Source organism: Dicentrarchus labrax, unplaced genomic scaffold (assembly GCF_905237075.1).
Source record: "Dicentrarchus labrax unplaced genomic scaffold, dlabrax2021, whole genome shotgun sequence".
NCBI lineage: Eukaryota > Metazoa > Chordata > Actinopteri > Moronidae > Dicentrarchus > Dicentrarchus labrax.
In genome coordinates, this window is record NW_026136718.1 from 23,165,500 (window position 1) to 23,185,157 (window position 19,658).

The 19,658-nt window shown below is 41.4% G+C and overlaps 1 protein-coding gene across 2 annotated transcripts in view; it reads left to right on the forward strand.

The window, feature by feature from the left end:
- The first annotated feature begins 10,571 nt into the window (after window positions 1–10,571).
- Window positions 10,572–19,658, forward strand: part of lnx1 (ligand of numb-protein X 1) — a 32,795-nt gene continuing 23,708 nt past the window's right edge. Inside the window, exons 1-2 of one of the 2 annotated variants that reach the window (XM_051376285.1) lie at window positions 10,572–10,852; window positions 14,946–15,465. In XM_051376285.1, the coding sequence (XP_051232245.1) occupies window positions 15,008–15,465 (458 nt within the window). In that variant the 5' untranslated portion in view covers window positions 10,572–10,852; window positions 14,946–15,007. The remainder of the gene's footprint in view (window positions 10,853–14,945; window positions 15,466–19,658) is intronic. The other variant, XM_051376286.1, reaches the window with a different exon arrangement.

Here is a 19,658-nt window from a genome sequence, read left to right on the forward strand (position 1 = left end):
CATTAAGTTTAAACTACAGCTGCTGTTAATGTTTCAGATCATCCTTAGAAGAGTGCTAGAGAGCTCAGTCTTTAAGACTATACAGCTGTTATTTCTATAGAATCTAAACACCATGTGTACCATTCTGTATGTCAGTGCTAAAGTGAAAATGTGTGCTTATCCAGTTTTACTTAAATACATTTTTGTTGTTGTTGTATCTTGAAGGAATAGTTTGACATTTTGGGAAATACACATATGTGCTTTCTGGTGTTGAGTTAGATGACAGGACTGATACCACTTTCATATCTGTCTGTTAAATTATAAGACCGGAAACAGAGGGAGACAAGAAGCCTGGATCTAAATCAGCACCTCTAAAACAAACTATTAACACATATCTGGTTTATAAGCTAACAGCTAGCTTAGCAAAAATATGCTAATTTTTACAGGTTAATATGATTAAGGCCTTGCCATGTATTAGCTCAATGGATATTGTCTCAGTGGCATTCAGGCTGCAGCATTAGGCTCATAAGAACTCAGATCCATTTTTACTGCATACATAAAGCACTAGAAACCTCAATAAAGCTTTGCTTACAGCTGTGCAACTCAGATGAACAGCAAGACATGACACCATGCACCTCTAACTAACCACATGCTGTGTTACAACTGTGATGTGTTGCCTCTTCACCACAACCACTCTTACATAATCATTTTGTTGTCACAGTTTGACTGGAATACACTGTCAATAACACTCAATTTTCAAATGAGTGAAACATTACTACACAGAACAAACTGGAGTTGCTCATTGCTTTCATTTGAATAATTTAGCATAATATGCATAATGACTAAACACAGATGCTTTTTTCTTCTAATAAAAATAACAAAAGAGATTGAAATGAATTCAATCTGTACATAATTTCCCACCTCACCAGTTCACTGCTTCACTTCTATTGGTCTGAGGCCACTTCACTGCTCCTTCTTGTGTTGCAATGAGCAGCCAGAGAATATTTAGACACACAAATTAATGTTTACCATTCATTTCTGGCTGCTCAGTGCATAATATTAATAAGCAGGGAGTTCTGCATAATGTTTGTTTTCATGTGTGTCTTGATGATGATGAAAGGAGAGTGCGTGTACACAGCTCCCCTGGGGGTTGTTAACATGTTTATATGTGGGCTATGTCCCTGTTACTCTTTCTCCTTCAATTGACTTATTGATCTGCTCTTAATTATGTAACAATTTCAGTTTAAAAATAGGCCTGTGTCACAGTCAATACGCTTCATAATTAGCATCTAGTACAATCTACCCTGCTCATTCCATTTATACCACAGGATTAGGAGCCACCTAAATGGGATTACCACCAGCCCAAGGACCCCCTTTTCTATTCACTCTTTCATTTACTTTGACATTAATAAACTGCTTTAAATTCCCATCCAACGTGGGGTGGCCTAAAACATATGAAGTGGCTGAAAATCAAATCCTTCTCCTCAATTATCCATTGTGTGCAATCTCATAGGTCTACATGAGTGCGTGTGTGTCCTCTCTTGTCTTGTCTGCCAGTGGTTTGGCTAAATGGCTTTGTTCTGTACCAACCTTGCTCTGTCACTGTGCAGCACAGGGCTGCTGGCAGATAAAGCAGAGCACAGACTCGCTGGGCAAACCCGAGATGTCTGATTACACCTCTACTCGTCGAAGAGAGACTGACAAGGGACTAGGAGGAGAGGAAATCAGTTCCCTAAATCACCAGGGACATTATACACTGTTAAGCTTACAGTAGTTGGCATTTTATTTTAATCCTCCTACAAAAATACACAGAAAAGAGATTATACTAATGCTGAAACGTTTACTAAATACAGAAATGTGTGCGTTTACACTGGTTAAATTCCATCTGCCCGTGCGTTAATGTTTGGTAGCTGCCAGTGTGTGTTCATGATAGGTCAGTTTCTATTTATGTCAGAGCCCCCTCCCACCCTAAGCCCCCCTGTGTGCTTTACCCTCCAACCTCTCAGTGATGCTAACCTCCACGTCTGCTCAACGTCACAGGACAGCCGCAGGGGAGGTCGAGGGATGGAGGGAGGGAGAGGGATGAGGAGGAGTGGGATGAAAGGAGCTGGTGCTGGAAAGAGCAGAGGAGAGGGAGGAGATAGAGAGAGGGGGGGGGGGGGGGGGAACAGAAAGAGAGGCAAGGCTCCAAGTGTGACCTAAGTGTCACTCCTGGCCTTCTCCTGCCAGTGGAGGAGTCATTTTACACTATTAATCTCTGGCTCTGTTTTTCTCACGTCCGTCTGACCATCTCCTTACTCTATTCCGTAAACTACTCATTTAGCTTAAAAGCCTTCAGTCTCTCACTCCTCTGCCCGTCCTCTCTGCCTCCCTTTATTAGCCATGTCGGCTTCCTCTCCACTTTGAGATGTGAAAGCTCTCTTACTACACAGCAGCTCTCCTACTCAGTCTCCCCCGCATCATAATAACTCCAGATTCAAAAACTGTTATTCTTTATCTGACTCTGACCCTGTTTCTGCTAAGCTTTTCTCAGAAGCTTGGGCCGTGCCGCTCGAATATCTTATGTCACCCTTAGGTTATGAAAACCGTATCCATCGTGTGTGTCTTACAGATATTGGTAACACTGCACAAACTGTATAGAACGCAAAAGAATACAAAGACACATTGTTGCAAAAGCCTGTGAAAAAGCTGTACGCTGAAGAAAAGAGGGCAAGATTCTCACATGAAAATTGAATTAAACATTCAGATATAGATATAGATATAGATATAGAGTTTATAGATTATCCTCAAATGGGTCTAATGTGATGGGTCTGTGTGTTCTTTAGGCTTACAGGAGGGGCACAATATCATGAGCACCTTCACAATATCATAGCATAGCATATTAAATCCTCCAGTAAATGGTTTTGTTATGTCTTAGAGGTGTTGATTCATATATATGCAACCACAACCTCAAAGGTGCATTGTACATTGTACATTTACTCAAATATAGTACAACTCTCCATTTAATAATAATACTTGTATGAAAAGTAGTTATAGTGTAGTAATACAGGTATAGGTGTTATAGTGTACACGCAGTCCTACAAACAAAGGTATGATATCCTTCCTTCTGCAGTACTGCTTTGACATGGCTTTTGTGCGGGGTCAATGTGAAGCTGTAAAGCTAAGCCCAGAGGCTGAATGAGAGCCATCAAGATGCTTCACATCAAAGACCGAGTTACCCACCGGTGGCCAGCTTAAGAGCAGAGCAGCTGCTGTGACTGGAGCAGTAAGGGCAATGGCCAGAACAACACATCAGACTCCACTATAGCAATGCGCAGAGACAAGCAGTGTACACTGAAAATCAATACAACACAGAAATACTGCAGCAGTAGCAGGAGGCTTCACAGACATGCAAAACAATCAGTCAGAAAACAGGGGAGCAGAAAACAAACCAGCACCAGGTATCAATGTGGCAACAACAAGCATGTACTATAGATTGTGTCAAGAAGCATGAAATTAGATTCCATGGCAACAGGTGGAGAGAAATGATGACCATCACAAATGGATGTCAGAACACCCAGACAGAACAATTACTTCTTGTATCTCATAATAAGGATCTCAGATGAATGTGTTTTGGTACAGCAAGTTTTTATGTTTCATTGTGAATGCATGAATATTTTTCTCAACAAATAAACATGTTGAGTTTTACCACACTAATAAGTTTTTTAGAGCCCCTTTGGAAGTTAGCGCCTGCAAAGATCTAAGGCTTTTTGGACGTGCAGCTAAGCGATCACAGTAGGGTAGAGCGAGAGGAGGAGAGATTTGTGAATATTTATGAAGCTTAATTCATTCAGCGCTCAACAGTCCTTCCCAAAATGATGTTTGCTTTCAGAAACACTAAAGAGAAACAGGCCCTCAGCCTAGCATCTTCTCTTGCAGGATTTCTGCTTTGGTACCTGCTTTTGTGCTTTTAATGCATCATCTCGGATCATCACTGACCGTGTTTCCATGCTAGGTGCTCATGCATGTGGATTCAGGGTTGCATAGCAGTGGAGTGGAATGACTGTCTAATAAAAGGATGAGAGGATTACGGCTTTGATGAATGACTCCGTCTGTTCACATTCTTGTAAGTCCTGGTCATCTGGACTGTTGCATCATAAGCCCAATTTAATCACTCCAAAATACTATGAAATGATTGGAGCAAGACCAACATGGGCCCTAACAGGCCTCTTTTTACTGTATACTGCAACTGACCCAACTTTTACATAACCATTACTAACATTATGAAAGATGGACAGAATGGGAATTGGAAGAGATGAAATGACATTTTTCAGGTGATGGTTATGCTGATCGGAGAAGACGTGAAGGTGATACAGGGAGGCAGTCGCCACACAGATCCTGACATAAATGTCAAGGAAAATTAGACTGTGGATGCTCTCCTCTTGTCATCCATTCTCAGAGGACTGACTGTGTTTCCACTGCTCTTCAGAGGCAAGGAGGTCCTGCTGGGAGATCGAGGGCTTGTTGGGGACTGGGATATGAACAGGGTTATGGGGGATTCAACAAATAGAGTGACTGATCTTCGCAGTTGTTAAAAACCCTGGAAAGATAAAAGGAACTATTGAATACTGCATGTTCACCTACATAAAATCAGTCATATTGATAAAATCTAAACCTTTTGTATTTAATTGCACATATCCTCTATGTTATTTCTCACACTATAAGACATTTTAATCAGCCTCCTCCTGTCACAGCACCCACAGCCAATCAGGCTAATCCGCCGTTACCAGAGGCAACTTCTGAGTGACATACGGGGTTGGCAGGGGTCGCTGGTAGCCTCTCACACTGGACCAGGATAATGAGCCTGTCCCGCTGTCAAGCATCTGTGGCCCTGCTCTAGTTTTCCTTCAACACACTTCGGTACACACATACAAATACATACACACACACACACACACACACACACACACACACACACACACACACACACATATCCAGGTTGTTATAAGCAGTGCCGAACAAAATTTTGATTCAATAAGTGGCAGAAATATTGAAATGAATGTAAAATGTAAACATTTTAGCAGCAACGCCTGTATTGGATTGATGGCTGCTGTGTGTGTGTGTGTGTGTGTGTGTGTGTGTGTGTGTGTGTGTGTGTGTGTGTGTGTGTGTGCAAGGACCTTTAGGTGTCTACATGTGAGTGTTTGTCTCAATGCTAAGGTGTAGTTTTGGCAGCAGAGAGATTAAGTGCATTCATCTTCATTTGCTAGCTGGCGTTAACTGTGTTACCTGCTGGAACAGCAACGCTCTGCTTCCCCCCTGAGACTCAGACCACCGATTCAACGCTTAAAACTGAGCCAGACACACCACTCGCTTCATATCTCTCTCTCTCTCTCTCTCTCTCTCTCTCTCTCTCTCTCTCTCTCTCTCTCTGCCCTCTTTCATTTGTCTCTCCCTCGCTTCTCATTCTGTATTCTGCTCAACATCTGTCCCTCTTGTCCCACAAATGTCTCCCTTTTTTGTTACAATCTGGCTTGGTGTCACTGTGACATTTGACAAATAGCATAACAAATAACACTATCCATCTCATGCACTTTGAATGATGATGTTCACACCAGTGATTACTGCTTATAGAGCAGCTGTCAGATCTGCATGAGCACAAAGGCATGCATGTTCTGCACCCATTCAGGCACTTTTCCCTGTGTCAAAAGTGGAGCCCCCTTTGACACTAGACTAATGACTTATTGAATACGTCATTATTTCCCCATATTATTTTGTCAGAGCTGGGAAAATTAAAATCGACTGCCCTACTTTATCACCATGCCTGCCTTTCTGTGCAAATGAGACAAGCAGTGATAAAAGACAAATGCAACTTAGATGAAAGTGCCCCAAAACTCTCCCATTCTCAAGTTTTGTCTCAGAGTGTGGCTCCCGACTGAAGTGTATAGAGGAGGGTGGGGTTTATGTAGGTGGCAGTGGGCCACTGGTGTCAAGGCGGACACTAATGGATGAGCTCCTGTCTGATGTGTGGCAATTTTGGTGTGCGTATGTGACAGTGAAGTGCATAAATTTATATGTGTGGCTCTGGGAGTGATGGAAAGCCACATTATATTACTGTAGTGAGTGAAAGAGCAACGAAACCAATATGAGACAGGAGCACTTGTGTATTTCAGATGCCACCTTGAATTAGGTAGCTGAAGATTACCAGGGGAAATTGAAAGTGTTTGCCTCAGAAAATGTATTCATGAAGAAAAATACACAACAGCTAAGGTGAAACGGAATCATTATTTCTGAGATTGAATAAAAGGAGAAGAGGTACAATAGAAAGAAGAGAGATGAAAAAAGAAAAAGCCGTATCAGAAGTCTTCTGAGGGTAAACCACCAGATAGATGGCGAAGTTGGGATTGAAGGAAAGAGGACTGTTTCTTTTTTCAGCCATGTATGAATGTGCGTCATTTGCCTGCGGTGCAAAGAGGGTGAAGTGCTTTTCATTCAGGTTGCTGAATAATTACACAGGAACCAAGTCTAAAAGCATTACTTTTGTTTGTCTACAGTACTAACCCAGTTGAGGTAAACCTCCCCAACATACTAAATCTAAAAATAGCCATATCTTGTAACATGGATGAAAAAAATCTGAGCTCAGTCATTTCTAGAAGTCTGGTCTGATTAAATTACTGCAAAGGCAAACACTGGTCTTAACTGGAATGATGTTCTTGCCCAATAGGTTGGTGATATTAGTAACCTTTTACTCACCACTTCCAATGTACATGTTATGACTAAGGAAACACTGACTCAAGAACAACATTGATCTGGGCATCTAGAAGGAGAGGAGAAATCATCTCACTTATTTTTTAGTCAGACCAAAAGTAAGAAATATCCATGTAGCCATTGTGGCAAAAACTGCACAGAAACACAACTGCACAAAACAGTTGTGACGCAATGGCCACAACTAGACAACTCTTGGTCATATAATGTCAGTGGCTCTACAAGGCTGTATCTGTACTTCTAAAGCAGTAATTTGACTAAATGTGTGGCTAAAAATGCTAATATGCTCACAATGACAATGCTAACATGCTGATGTGAATATATTCAGTATGCCAATATATCAAATGCCTCTATGACTAAAAACTGTACATTGTGGACATTTTATCATCTAACATACACACAAAGCTAAATCGAATGTGAGCCACACCCTCACACTAATAGACCAAACAAACCAGGAGGCATGAATACAGCTGGTAAGTCAGCCTGAACATTGACCAGGAAGTGGCTGCTATGGTATGCAGATTGCTACAATAGCCACAGGGATTCCCAGGGACCGTTTGCTTTTGGTTTAATTTACAGTCAGGACAACTGGATGGCATATGCTTCTATCACAGTAAATTAGAAAGAGCTGTTCCTGCCATGGCCTACGTTTGCCAAATCTCTTCTACAGAGGTGGTGACCAATTGTCATAATGCTGCAGAACATGAGAAAATAAACCAGTTTGACAGATACTGGAATTCCCCTTTAATTCTGGACAGCACTATCCTTGCAGTCTTCTCTTGTTTGATTCAGACTAACACAGAATTACAAATCATTGTCATACTTCCCACAAATCTGAGTGCAGAATGAATAACTAAGGCACAGCCAGAATCAGGCTTAGTGAAGGTAGAGGAATATAAATATATTCCAAATGTTGGCTCCAGTTAAGCAGTACCATAGTTCAATATGATTATTGAGTACAGAAAAGTCTCAAGGCAATGTTTTATCTAAATACTGTTGATGAGGGCAGATTGAAACAGGTTTAAACAGATGGAGCCTGAAAAGGCTGAGCATATATTTCTTGTGTTTGACAAACCTTGCCTTTCTCTTGACCCCCAAATGTACGCTCACAACACCCAAGCGCATGCATCTGCAGACTCACACCTGCACCCACACACAGTCGGTCTTCAATGATCACATTAGAAGGACGAGAAGGAGGCCATCTCTGTGTTGATGGTGGAGCCAGCTCGGTTGGCTTCTATTTGATGACCTTCTATCTCCCTTTTCCTCTTCTATATTCATGTTACAAAGAGCATTTGCATTGGTACTATGAAATATGGATGCTGTGTGGAAGGAAGAGAGACGACCGACCTTTCACTGCCACATGAGAATGAATAGAAAGAGAAACTGATGAAGGGTATATCAAAATTTGAGTTAAAAGTGAAATATTCCCTGCCTGTGTATCAGCCAGTTCTTTCACATTCTCATCTGCCATCTGAATTCAAGTCACTACCGGGGACTTAGAGGAAAGTGTGTCAGAAGAATGTGAAGCACAGCTAAGCTGGGAAGAGATAGAGTGAGCAGGAAAGTGTGTTCAGCGTATGTGTGTGTGCGCGAGAGAGAAATAAAAGAAAGGAGAGAAAGTGTCCTAGAGAGACAGGGGGAGATTGGTTTCACCTGCACCACAGTGTTTAGATAAACTCCAGCAGCAGGGAGCTGAAGACTCAGCAGAAATGAAACAGGATGCAGGTTCAACTCAGCACTTCAAAGAGAACTTAAGAGTCCAAGGAACTCAAAATCTTTGAATCACTGTAGCAAAACACACCGTATAATTTAGCTAAAGAACTATTTCATGGACATTTCCTGCCAGTTAGCACATCCTGCCATATTATGAGAAACGAGGAGAGAAGAGAAGAGAAGAGAAGAGAAGAGAAGAGAAGAGTAGTCATGTGGAAAGGAAGTGGGAGTGATATGACAGCTGTAAAGGTCACCAAGAACTGCTCCACTGTTTCTTGTTCATCAACCCTCACTCATCCAATGAAAAGACTATATACTCAGCCTGATTGTTCAGTGAGCATAAAATATATGAAAAATACCTTTAACTCTCCGAATCAAAACAGAAATCACAAACACAATGAAGGGTTTCTGTTACTGTAAACAACATGCTTGTTGCAAGAGAGTTATGAGTGATATGTGAACTGAAACTGAAATAAAATGGCCTTAACAAAACACCTGCAAGGCTGCATGCACCCCTGTAATAATTACATCTGAAATTATACCTTCTGTTTTTCTGTGAACTCTCTGGTCCTTTTGGTCGAGAAAGCTCTGCACATTCGGCTCAACAGTGAGCTTCACTTGTCTTGGAGTTTTATAGCCACACAGATCTAAAACAAAAGTTTGCTAAGGTTACCTTCTTTGTTAGTTTAGTTTTACTTTGTTACTTTTTTTTATTTATTAGATAGGATAGCTGAAGATAGGTAGGAAAGGGGGGAGAGAGCAGGGACGACACACAGCAAAGGGCCACAGGTCAGATTCAAACCCATGGCCGCCGTAGCAAGGGCCCAGCCCTGGCACATGGAGCTACCAGGCCACCCTGTACAGCCACACAAACCTACAGTGCTCTCTTTGGTCTCTGTAGTTTTGTAAAAACAAATTAAAAAACTATCTCTCACTACTTTTTACACAGTTGTGCTTTGGATGCTGTGTTGGTGTGCTTGCATGTTTCAACAATCTTTCTCGAGATCCATACCCCACCAAAGAAATGAAAAAGGCCCCTTGAGTACAGTCTAGACCTGCTCTATTTGAAAAGTGTCCTGAGATAACTTCTGTTATGATAAGGCAGGTGAGAGGAGATTTTAAGTGGAAAAACACACTGTATTTCATCATTTAAGGACAAAATACAAGTAAATAACATATGGCAGGCAACACACTCAGGTTCTGAAATGCTCTCTGTGGGATTTGAATTAATTTCAGGGTCCTATACAGTACTGTGTGCAAGACAGCACGATTACATATGATGACCAAAAAGCCAAAAAAGTAGTCTATATTATAGTGAATGATCGTATGAGTATCGATGTGGGCAAAACTGTAAGTACTTCACATATTGGATAACTAATGATTCAGCTCTGCTTGCGTCACAGAGTGACTCATAAGGAACCGTCATTTTGTGTCGGCAGTGTGTTTGTCTGGAGCACCTGTGGCTCACAGTCTCTGGCTTTAAAGAGCACTGTGAGGTAGTTAAAGCCAAGAGGAAAACCACATCTGAAAACTAGGATAACAACTGTTTTTGTATAAAGCTGGAGTCACACGCACAGCTTAACAAAAGCAGCTATTGTCACAGAGAAGCAAAACCACAACAAAAAACTAAGGCCCTATACAAGCAATACGTATTATAGTGTCTGTATTATACACAGGTTTAAAATACTTGCAGTACACGGTAGCATTATCTAAAGACATGCTATCATTTACTCAGATTATGGGCTTCCTGTTTAAAGAGCAGAGCACAGTCCTTCTGTTTACACAAATGGTCTGCAGGATATCAATCATGTAGGTACATAAAATGTTTTGTGTGATATAGATAGATTGATATAAAAGAGGCCCTGTCAGAACTTGTAGTTCAAGGTGCCCTTTTGACATTTCAGTATTTCATTCCAGAAAAACAGTGCCTGTTACTGGTACTGGTGGACTTTTGAAAAATGTCTCAACTACTTTTTATAACGCTCCATTCTTCCTTTTCCCATGTCGACTCCACTTTATAGGAAATTCCAGATTCTCCAGAACTCCCAGAGCAGGTTTGGGCAGTTCTCTTGTTTACCTTCCCTCTGGCCCCGCCCCTCTGCCCTGCTACTTCCTGATCACCTTGGCCTGTTAGAGGTGAGCAGCTTCTGAGCTCACACAGGATCAGTATTCCTCGCTTTGGGTTGCAGAATTCCCTCAAGACCTGTAGTTGGATAAAATTTCTCCACTTGAGGACTGGCAGCCAATCGGCAGAGTCCCTGACTGGGACAAAGTCCTCTTTACTGAGTCATTTAACTCTCCTTTGCCCTCCACTCCACCTCCTCTCTGAATGGTTTAATGTTACACCCTCTGCGAGGCTTTACCTGTCCAGGTTAGCTGTACTGCTGAAAGTGATCGCTGTTCAGGAAGTCACGTAAGTACACTTTCCCCCACTCCAAGTTGATTTGTTTTTATCAGAAGCATAGTTATTTGTCTCAAACGCTCTAAACAGTGGGACTTTGGCTTTGTCAGTAGTTACATTGTTCCAGTGCCTGTTGCTGCTCTCTCTGTTGTTTACATAGAATTAATTTGCATTGAATCCTTGTGTGAGTATGTTTTCACCTCCACTTTACATGTGCGTTAAGAGATACACAGTGCCTATAACTATGCTGTATGTGTAGATTTACTGTTACCTATGTGTGTGATTGTAATCTCAGCGTCTCAGTTGGTGTTCAGTACAGTCTGTGCTGATCCAGTCAGCCTTTCTGATATTAGAGACACTTCATAGAGCTTCACATCTGCCTGCAGCTGTTCTCCCAGACTGAGGTGTCAGGTCTGGCTTAGGCTCACCGTGGAGATTGTTATGAACTCAGAGAGCGACCGGCATACACAAACATACTCACACACACACACACACAAGCTTTATCTTGAGGTTATTGAAAGGGCAGGAATTATATTGCTCTATCGCTATACATCCCATATGCTCATTCTAAATGGTACGAGTGGTACTAAATATGGTACTGACAATATTAAGTTATCTTATTTAACATCTGTGAGGCTAAAGCCAGAGACCTAGATTTATAAATTAAAGTGAAATAAAGATAATACATTATTTTTGCTGCTGAGTCTTGATAGGTTGTGTATCGTCTAACACTGATAAACACTATAATTTTACTTCCTAATTATGCATATACAGTAGAAAAGTTTTTATACTGCAGCAATAATGCTTGGTGTTTCAGGTTTTTTTTTTACCACTGGTGTTTTTTAAATGTGTGTGTTGATTGTGGAACAGATGTCTGAGCAAAACAACAAAAAAGGCTTACTGGAATCTTCAGTGTTTCAGGGACATGTCTGAACACAACAGTGTGTTGGAGTGTGTGTGTTTCTGGGCCTCCATGTTTACCGAGCTGCCTGGAACAGTGGTGCTGATCTAGTATCAGCATGCTATTCTTATGTTTTATGATCTGATTATGAACTGATATGTTCATGATCCACTCGCTATCTGGTGCACTCACTATGTACTGTAATTGTGGGCCCTGGAAATGAGTTTCTTTTTCACATGAATCACAGAGCAGTTTGTGGGCTTTACAATGTGAGACCTTACCTACTACAACTTCAATGACCAGGTGTATTCTGGTGTCAATTAAACTACACTGTAATATGAATGACATATCAGTATGCAGCACATAAAATATAATCTGCAATGAATAACAAACTGGTTATGTAAAAGAAGGCTGTGTTGGGTTTCATCCAGTGTGCTATGCTCATATGCAAACGCTCTAACTTTGTCTGATTTGGCTGACTGCGCCTTCTGCGCTGAGGGCGTGTTTGTTTGACTGATACAGATATGATTTGATTTCTCCAGTGTTAAACATGAGGAGTGCATATGTACATAGCAACAGCCTAGTTTAATGTGGACAGCCAGAGTGCTGACGCAGACAGTTACCTTCTCATTGGGGCGTTTTTAATACTCAATCGCTAGAAAAAAGAGCTGACTTGGCACTGCCTTGTATCATTAGTAACTCGTCAAGTCATCTTAGATCACAGGAGAGTAACCTGAGAGTGAATCAACAGCCCTGTTTACATTTAATCTGCAATGTGTAAGGAAGAAGGTATAGGCTATCTTAAACAAACAACTCCCAGCTCTCGATTGTGAGAACAGACAACCTGTTGAGCCAAAGCTCGACATGACTTTGGTTCAAAGACAAAGGAAACACTTTGTGAATACGGTGTTGAATTTACAATCTAAACACTGCTTTTTCTTTCACTTTGTGATCAAAAGCGGAATGGAAATGTGGACTGAATGCAGCATGCTTGTGTGGATGCTGGATTGTAGGTGTAGTTATGTAATAAAACATCAGTATAATGTAGTTAAGGTTCGGCCAATCAGGTCTCTGTTATTGTCTCTCTGGAGCAAAAAGCAGCCAATCCAACAGGGCTTCATGTGGCAGTGTTGTCTTGTCACTTCAGGGATTAGGAATGAGCCAGAGAGAGCTGATGCTCCTCAGGCACAGGTGTGTCCTCTGAATGTGTCTGTCTGTCTGTATGCGTGGGTGTGTAGAGGCATGTGTGTGTGTGTGTGTGTCCAAGTGCATGTAGGTACATGTATTTGTGTGGGGGGAAAGTATTGTATCACTGTGTGATCTTCATTCCAAACACAGATTATTATGACTAATGAGTTTCAGTCAAGCTGTATCAGAATGAAGTATCAGATGTCATCCATTTATTTTCAGAAATAAATAAATAGGAGTTCATTCTGATCCTTCTATTCTTTCTTCTTATTGTGTGGTGTATCTTCTCCGTTTTTTAACACCAACATTTCCCAGGAAAGAAAGAGAACAAACTTAAAGGTCCAGTGTGTAACATTTAGGAGGATCTAATGGCAGAAATGGAATATAATATAAATATGTTTTTGTTAGTGTATAATCACCTGAATATACGGATTGCTGTGTTTTTGTTATCTTTGAATAAGCTGTTTGTATCTACAGACTCCGCAGTTCCACATTTTCCTACAGTAGCCCAGAAGGGGCAAACCAATCACTGGCTCTAGATAGGTTCACGTTTTTCATGCGTTGCTCAGCCACTGTAGTTTCTCCTTCACGCTTGAAAGGGGAGGGGAAAGTGACGGAGTTCGATATGCAACTGCACTGCTAGATGCATCTAAATCCTAGACAATGGACCTTTTACGTTTACCTTTACCCCGCTAAGATCAGGAGTTGGACAAAATATCAAACAACCCCCATTTCTTTAATTTTGAATCACTTTTTTTTCTTTTTCAGCTGGCATATTAAAAGCTCTCTCTCTCTCTCTCTCTCTCTCTCTCTCTCTCTCTCTCTCTCTCTCTCTCCCTCTCTGACACTGAGCTTTTATGGCTGTCACAACTCACCCTGTGCCATCTTCATACGGCTTATGTACAAAGAAATTAAGTTGGCCTGTTTGTTTTGACAACTTGGTGGTTTACTTGGCGGATTTATATGTACTTGTACGTCATATTTGTCTTCATTAGCATATTGGATTGCACATCAAAGTCTATTGTTATGATTATTTAAACTAGAGGATGGGAATGTGTCCAATTAAAATAGAACTAGCACTGTTTTTTAGACTCCAAACACAAGTTTCATTGCTGTTGTGTCTCATAAAGCAGCCAAGTCTCAATAGTGGGTCCAGAAATAAAGCTAGTGGAGTGCCAACAAGATGGTTGTTGCCAAGGTGACGTGTGTCTGACTGAGCCCATCTGTTAGTGTCCATGTGCTCGAGGAGCCTGCCTGTTTTGGGTATGACGTATACACTGGCATGTTCACAATGTCCAGCACAATATGAACCTGTGTAGCAGTAAATAAGACAAACTCTTACAGTGGATTAACAGCGGATGTGTGTTTGCCATGCAGTGCAGCGAGTGAGTGCTGGAGACTTATCTCTGTCTATCTGTCTCTACACTTGCTGCTGAGATGAGGGGTGTTGATGTTCCTGCATCCAGAGAAGAAATCTCTGTAGTTCGATACCACTTGTCTGTGCCAGCGGATGAAATCAAACAAACTGAGAAAAGGACAGTTTGTTGTTGTTGTTCATGCGTGTTAAAGACAATTCTCTGTTCTGGCTTTTTCAGTGGTGGAAACTCAAGGTTTTGAGGTAGTTGTACTTTACTTGAGTATTTCCATTTGATTAATCATCTCAAGACCCCTCAGATTTAACTTGAGAGCCTTTGGAGTGGCCCGGCCCATAGGTTGGGAACCACTGGACTAATCTACCTAACCGTATATAAAGTAGTTTAGAATAGCTGCACTGTGACCAGCTATAACAATAAAATGTATTGATAAATCAGAATTAACAACCTCATAATGTCACATATAATAATGCATCAGTTACTGGAGACATTTTACTGCACAACCACTACTTTTACTGTTAATACTTTAAGTACATTTTGATTGTAATGGAGTAGTTTTACAATGTTGTTATCTGATAAGGATCTGAGCGCTTCTTCCACTACTGCCTTTTTGACACCATATTCCTCACTTTGTCCCCCACAGGTCTCCGCTGCTAATGACCTCCTCATTGGATTAAACAGACATCCTGAAGCCTGCCCATCCAAATGAGTATCCAGGAGGAGAGCACACAGCCGGAAGTTGCCACGGCAGCGATGGCCGAAGCGTCAGCTCCACCTCTTTCCCCTTCTGCCTATGGACTATTGTCTCCGCCCCCTGACCTGTGTGGGTCGTGTGGCCACAGTCACCAGCTGGAGGAGAACCACGAGTACCTTTACAAAGACGAGGTGGACGATGACCTGGTCTGTCACATCTGTCTGCAGCCACTCATCAGGCCGCTGGACACGCCCTGTGGACACACCTACTGCCAAGAATGTCTCACCAGCTTCCTCCTGGAGAGCGACTTCTGCCCCGTGTGCCGCACACCCCTCATGCTACAGAGCTGCAGGAAGCCCAGCCTGCTGGTGCACAAGCTGCTGGACAAGCTGACTGTGGCTTGTCCCTTCAGTGACCATTGCACTGAAACACTGCCCCGCGGTGAACTAGAAGACCACATCAAGAGCAGGTAGGGTAGAAGAAGCACGGTTTAACACTCTCATCGCCAAAAGAAGTTTATGTCTCGAAATATTTGCACTGCTGTGTATTTTAGATCAATTTTCATAATCAGTGCTATTATTAAACATGTGAGCAAATACTTGAGCATTTTCCTTTCTCTCCTGTTTACCCTTCCTCTCTGGTAAAAACGTCAATGACCTGCAATAAACACACACTCTAAGTTTCCCACCCTCCTCTGCCCATCGTCATTAACCCACAGCTCCATTTCCAAAGTGAAGAGTTCTTCCTCCATCCAGGCTTTCATCTAAACTAGGCCCAACTATTGTTTTTATATATCATTAAAAGACAGTCCTTTCGTTTCTCTCAGTCTGGGTGTGTTTTCATTAATGCTCATTAACGCTCCCCTAGCCCAAAGGCCTCTGGGATAATTAGTGCATCTCGCCACACATCACACACAAGCAGCAGTGAGTGTTTCCCATTCATTTGCACTTTATAAAACCTCAAGTTGTATAAAACTCTATAAACTCAAAAAAAAAGTTGTGTCCTTTTTTCTGCCCCTTCTCTCCATCTTATTCCCCACCACCCACCGCCTACACATATACCCATTTCCTCTTTTTCTTTTTTTTCACACCTTCTTTTCTTCTCCATCCTTCTCTTTTTCTCTACATTGCTCCATTGTTTCCCAGTATTTTCCTCCATGTAGTGTGAATGTCATAATGAGGTGTGGAGCTCTGAGGCCGACTCCCAGAAGGATTCAGCTGCTCTCTCATAGTTAGAAGGTGTTATCTGTGGAGGTGAGAGGCCACGTCCAGAGGGACGACTTTACACATAGTGCACGAGGATGTGAAGAAAGTTTCACTGAAACACCCATTTAAACATTTCTATTCTGCTCACTTTACTATGGTCCAGGGACTGTATACAGATGGAAACTAAGGGGAAAAAACAACACAAAGTATCTTAGTAACATGCTGGTTTGACCACCAAAAGAGCTTTGACGTGCGCTGAATATAAACTCAATTCACCAAAAGATAATCCCTCATTTGGTGATGATTGATGACAGTAGTGGAGAGCACTGTCTAACACATCCCCACAAAAATCTCCCACTGGTATTCAGTCCGCTTAAGATCTGGTGACTAGAGACTGTCCTCCCAAGAAGAACGACAGCATCAGTTAATTCAGCAAGTGTCCAAAAAGAATGTATGTTTATGTTCAAGTGACAAAGCCTTCTAGCTGCCGTGGTAATCATGACTCTTGTCTGTTTGGAGCAAAGGAGGATGTAGTGTGACATTGGTAAAGAGTCACAAAGTCAGCAGTGGTTGGATGGATCAACCAAATGTTGGGACAGAGACTAGAAATCGCTTCCCATTTCCCACCGAAGGTCAGCATTGGTCTCTTTCAACCATGGCCAGAAACATTCCCTAAAAATAAGGTTATTATTCCAACGATGATGGAAAGATCTTAACCATAACAGAATATAATTTTGATGTCATTTTAAACTAAACCATGATCTTTCCCTAAGCTTTACCAAATGTTTTGGTGAAGGCCATAGCATATCAAACCAGGGACCTCTTGTGTCATGTATGGAAGCCCCTGTATTATGTGCAGTTTGTCACCTGTTGGTACAGTATACCATGTTAAAGTCAGTGGACTGAAAATGTGAGCTCATATGGAAATTTTTTTAGTTACATGATATTTTGTCTGATTCTCAAGATGTGTATGATGTGCCTTCTAGTACACAACAGTAAGACATTACTGGGCTGTGCTTGCTGGTTGAGACAGATTGGGACTTAAATATGATGGAAGCTGAAATTGGCATTGGAAATCATGGGAATAAAGTCAAAAAGGTCAATAAGAACAAAATACATCTCCTCCATATCTAGACATAGATATATGTTTCTAGACCTGTGTTTTATGTAGGTGACATCATTCTTCACTGGCCATATCTTTCAGCTGGTATTCTGGTGCCAGTGATGGCAGAATACACTGTCTCTGGCTGTACCCCAGAATCTGGCAGAGGGTCAGGAGTCGTAATGACTGAGACAGCCATGCCATCTGGTCAGAGCTCATTTCATACTCATCTAATCATCCATGACCTTTATTGGCCTTTGGTTGGAGAAATTGTTATTCTGGACACAACCAGTGCAATCAAGAGTCAAATTTTAATCATTTCATCTGTGGTATGTCGCGCTGGTTTGTCCTGAAAGGGCTTGCACAGAATGCAGACTGAAAGGGCCTCCCCACCCACTCAGGTATTTTCTTGTTTTTAGCCAGTTACATGTAGCTACATGTGGATACTGCCAGTAATGCCTGAAACAGGTTTTCTCTGCTTTGAATGTCTCTCGTTTTCATATTTTTTGTTGTAGGAAAGTTAATTTACCCAGAGTTTCATGTGTATGTTTTACTGATGATCTGCCTTGAGCATGTTGGTGTTTCTTTTTCTTTTTTTCTCCTTCTTTTTGTGAAAATTTACTTGTTTACTTGAAAGTACACTTTCAAAGCCCACAGAGGAATTCTTCAAAGCTTGTGTGAATATTTGAAAAAGAAATGAGAATTCCTGGCAGTTAGTTTAATTTTCTGAATGTTTAAATACCGGTTACTTTTGTTATGTTATGTTATGTGACCTTGCTGTGTGTGTGTTTGTATGAGAAATACAGACAGAGACTGTGACAGAGAAAAAGTCATAAGGCCAGCCATGCTGGCAAGTGGGTAAGCTAACCTGTTTCGCTACTAATGTTATTCCTAGAACCATGATGTTGCACGAATTATGGGCACAACTTTGGGTTATTTCTGTCTTTCAAGCTTCTGCGAGAGTCAGCTGTATACTAGGTGTCCTCCCTCTTCTTAGAGCTTTTCCAGAACAAAATAACACCATAGAGGTCCGGTATAGGATTTAATGGACTCGACTGGTGTAAACAAGCACCCCTATCTAGAGCCAGTGCTTGGTTTGTCTCTTCTGGGCTACTGTAGTAACATGGCAGTTTAACATGGCATACTCCATGATATAAACGGCTCATTCTAAGATATAAAAAACATATCGATTCCTTTAATCAGGTGATTATACACTAATAAAAACATAGTTATACATATTGCATTCCATTTCTGATAATAGATCCCATAAAATGTTACACACTGGACCATTTAACAGGATAATGGGATCACACCTCTGCCTTCTACTCCTAAGGGGAGGGAGGACGATCGTAAGAAATGGCCTCAGATAGCGGTAACAAACTAAGTTAGTTTAACGTCAGCTAAAATGTTACAAAGTTGAGCTAAACTAAATCTGTGGCTTAAAGAAGAGTGTGTTGAAAAGAGAATAAATACTGTAGCATACTGATTAGGGGTGGGCGATATGGGCAAAAAATAATATCTTGTTATTTTTGGGGATTTGGGCGATAACGATAATCAGTCGATATCCTTTAAAATGTGATTGGAATTGTCTGAGTTAGGGCTTGTGTCTACCAAACGCATTTTTACCGCTGAGAGCGCTCAAAAACTAATTTTCCGAGCGCCCAGCGGTGTTAAAAGTTGAACAGATTTCAACTTGAAGCGCTCTGAACGCTGTGCTAAAAAAGTCTTTTCGTAACTAAATCATTTCCATGCCAGAGAGGTAGACCCACGTCTCGGCACTAAGTCATCTGAAGTACCGGTAGCTTCAGGGACTGGAGGTGCTTGCATTTTCTCTCTACCATCACAACGCGTTGCTAAACTGTTGCAAGGAGGATGCTTGCGAGAGGTCACGTCATGTGATCACGTATGCCCACTAGTCCTGTGACTGAATCCTGCCATGCTGTAGAGAGCATTGTTGCACCGTGTATTAAGTGGATGTGAGGAGTTTCAGCGTGCGTTTCAATATTTTTGGCAAAGTAATTTAAATACTCGATAATGGAAATTTGCACATCGTCAAAACAACAATGACAATATTATCGCAAACGATATATATCGCCCACCTCTAATACTGATACTGATACACTGGCTAGTCACTGTATTTATAATTTGCCATGTGGTCATTTCCAAAGCATCAATAACCTCCTCTTCTTTACTAAATATTCCATGACTGTACATAGAGATACAGTAGGTCCCTTGGTTTAAACTTAATAATACCTGTCTTGCTAGGTTGTCTTTGTAAGGCAAAATTCCAAGCCCAAAATATACTGTATCTTTGAAAATGCCCAACTATGACTTCACATCAGTATGAGGAATTGG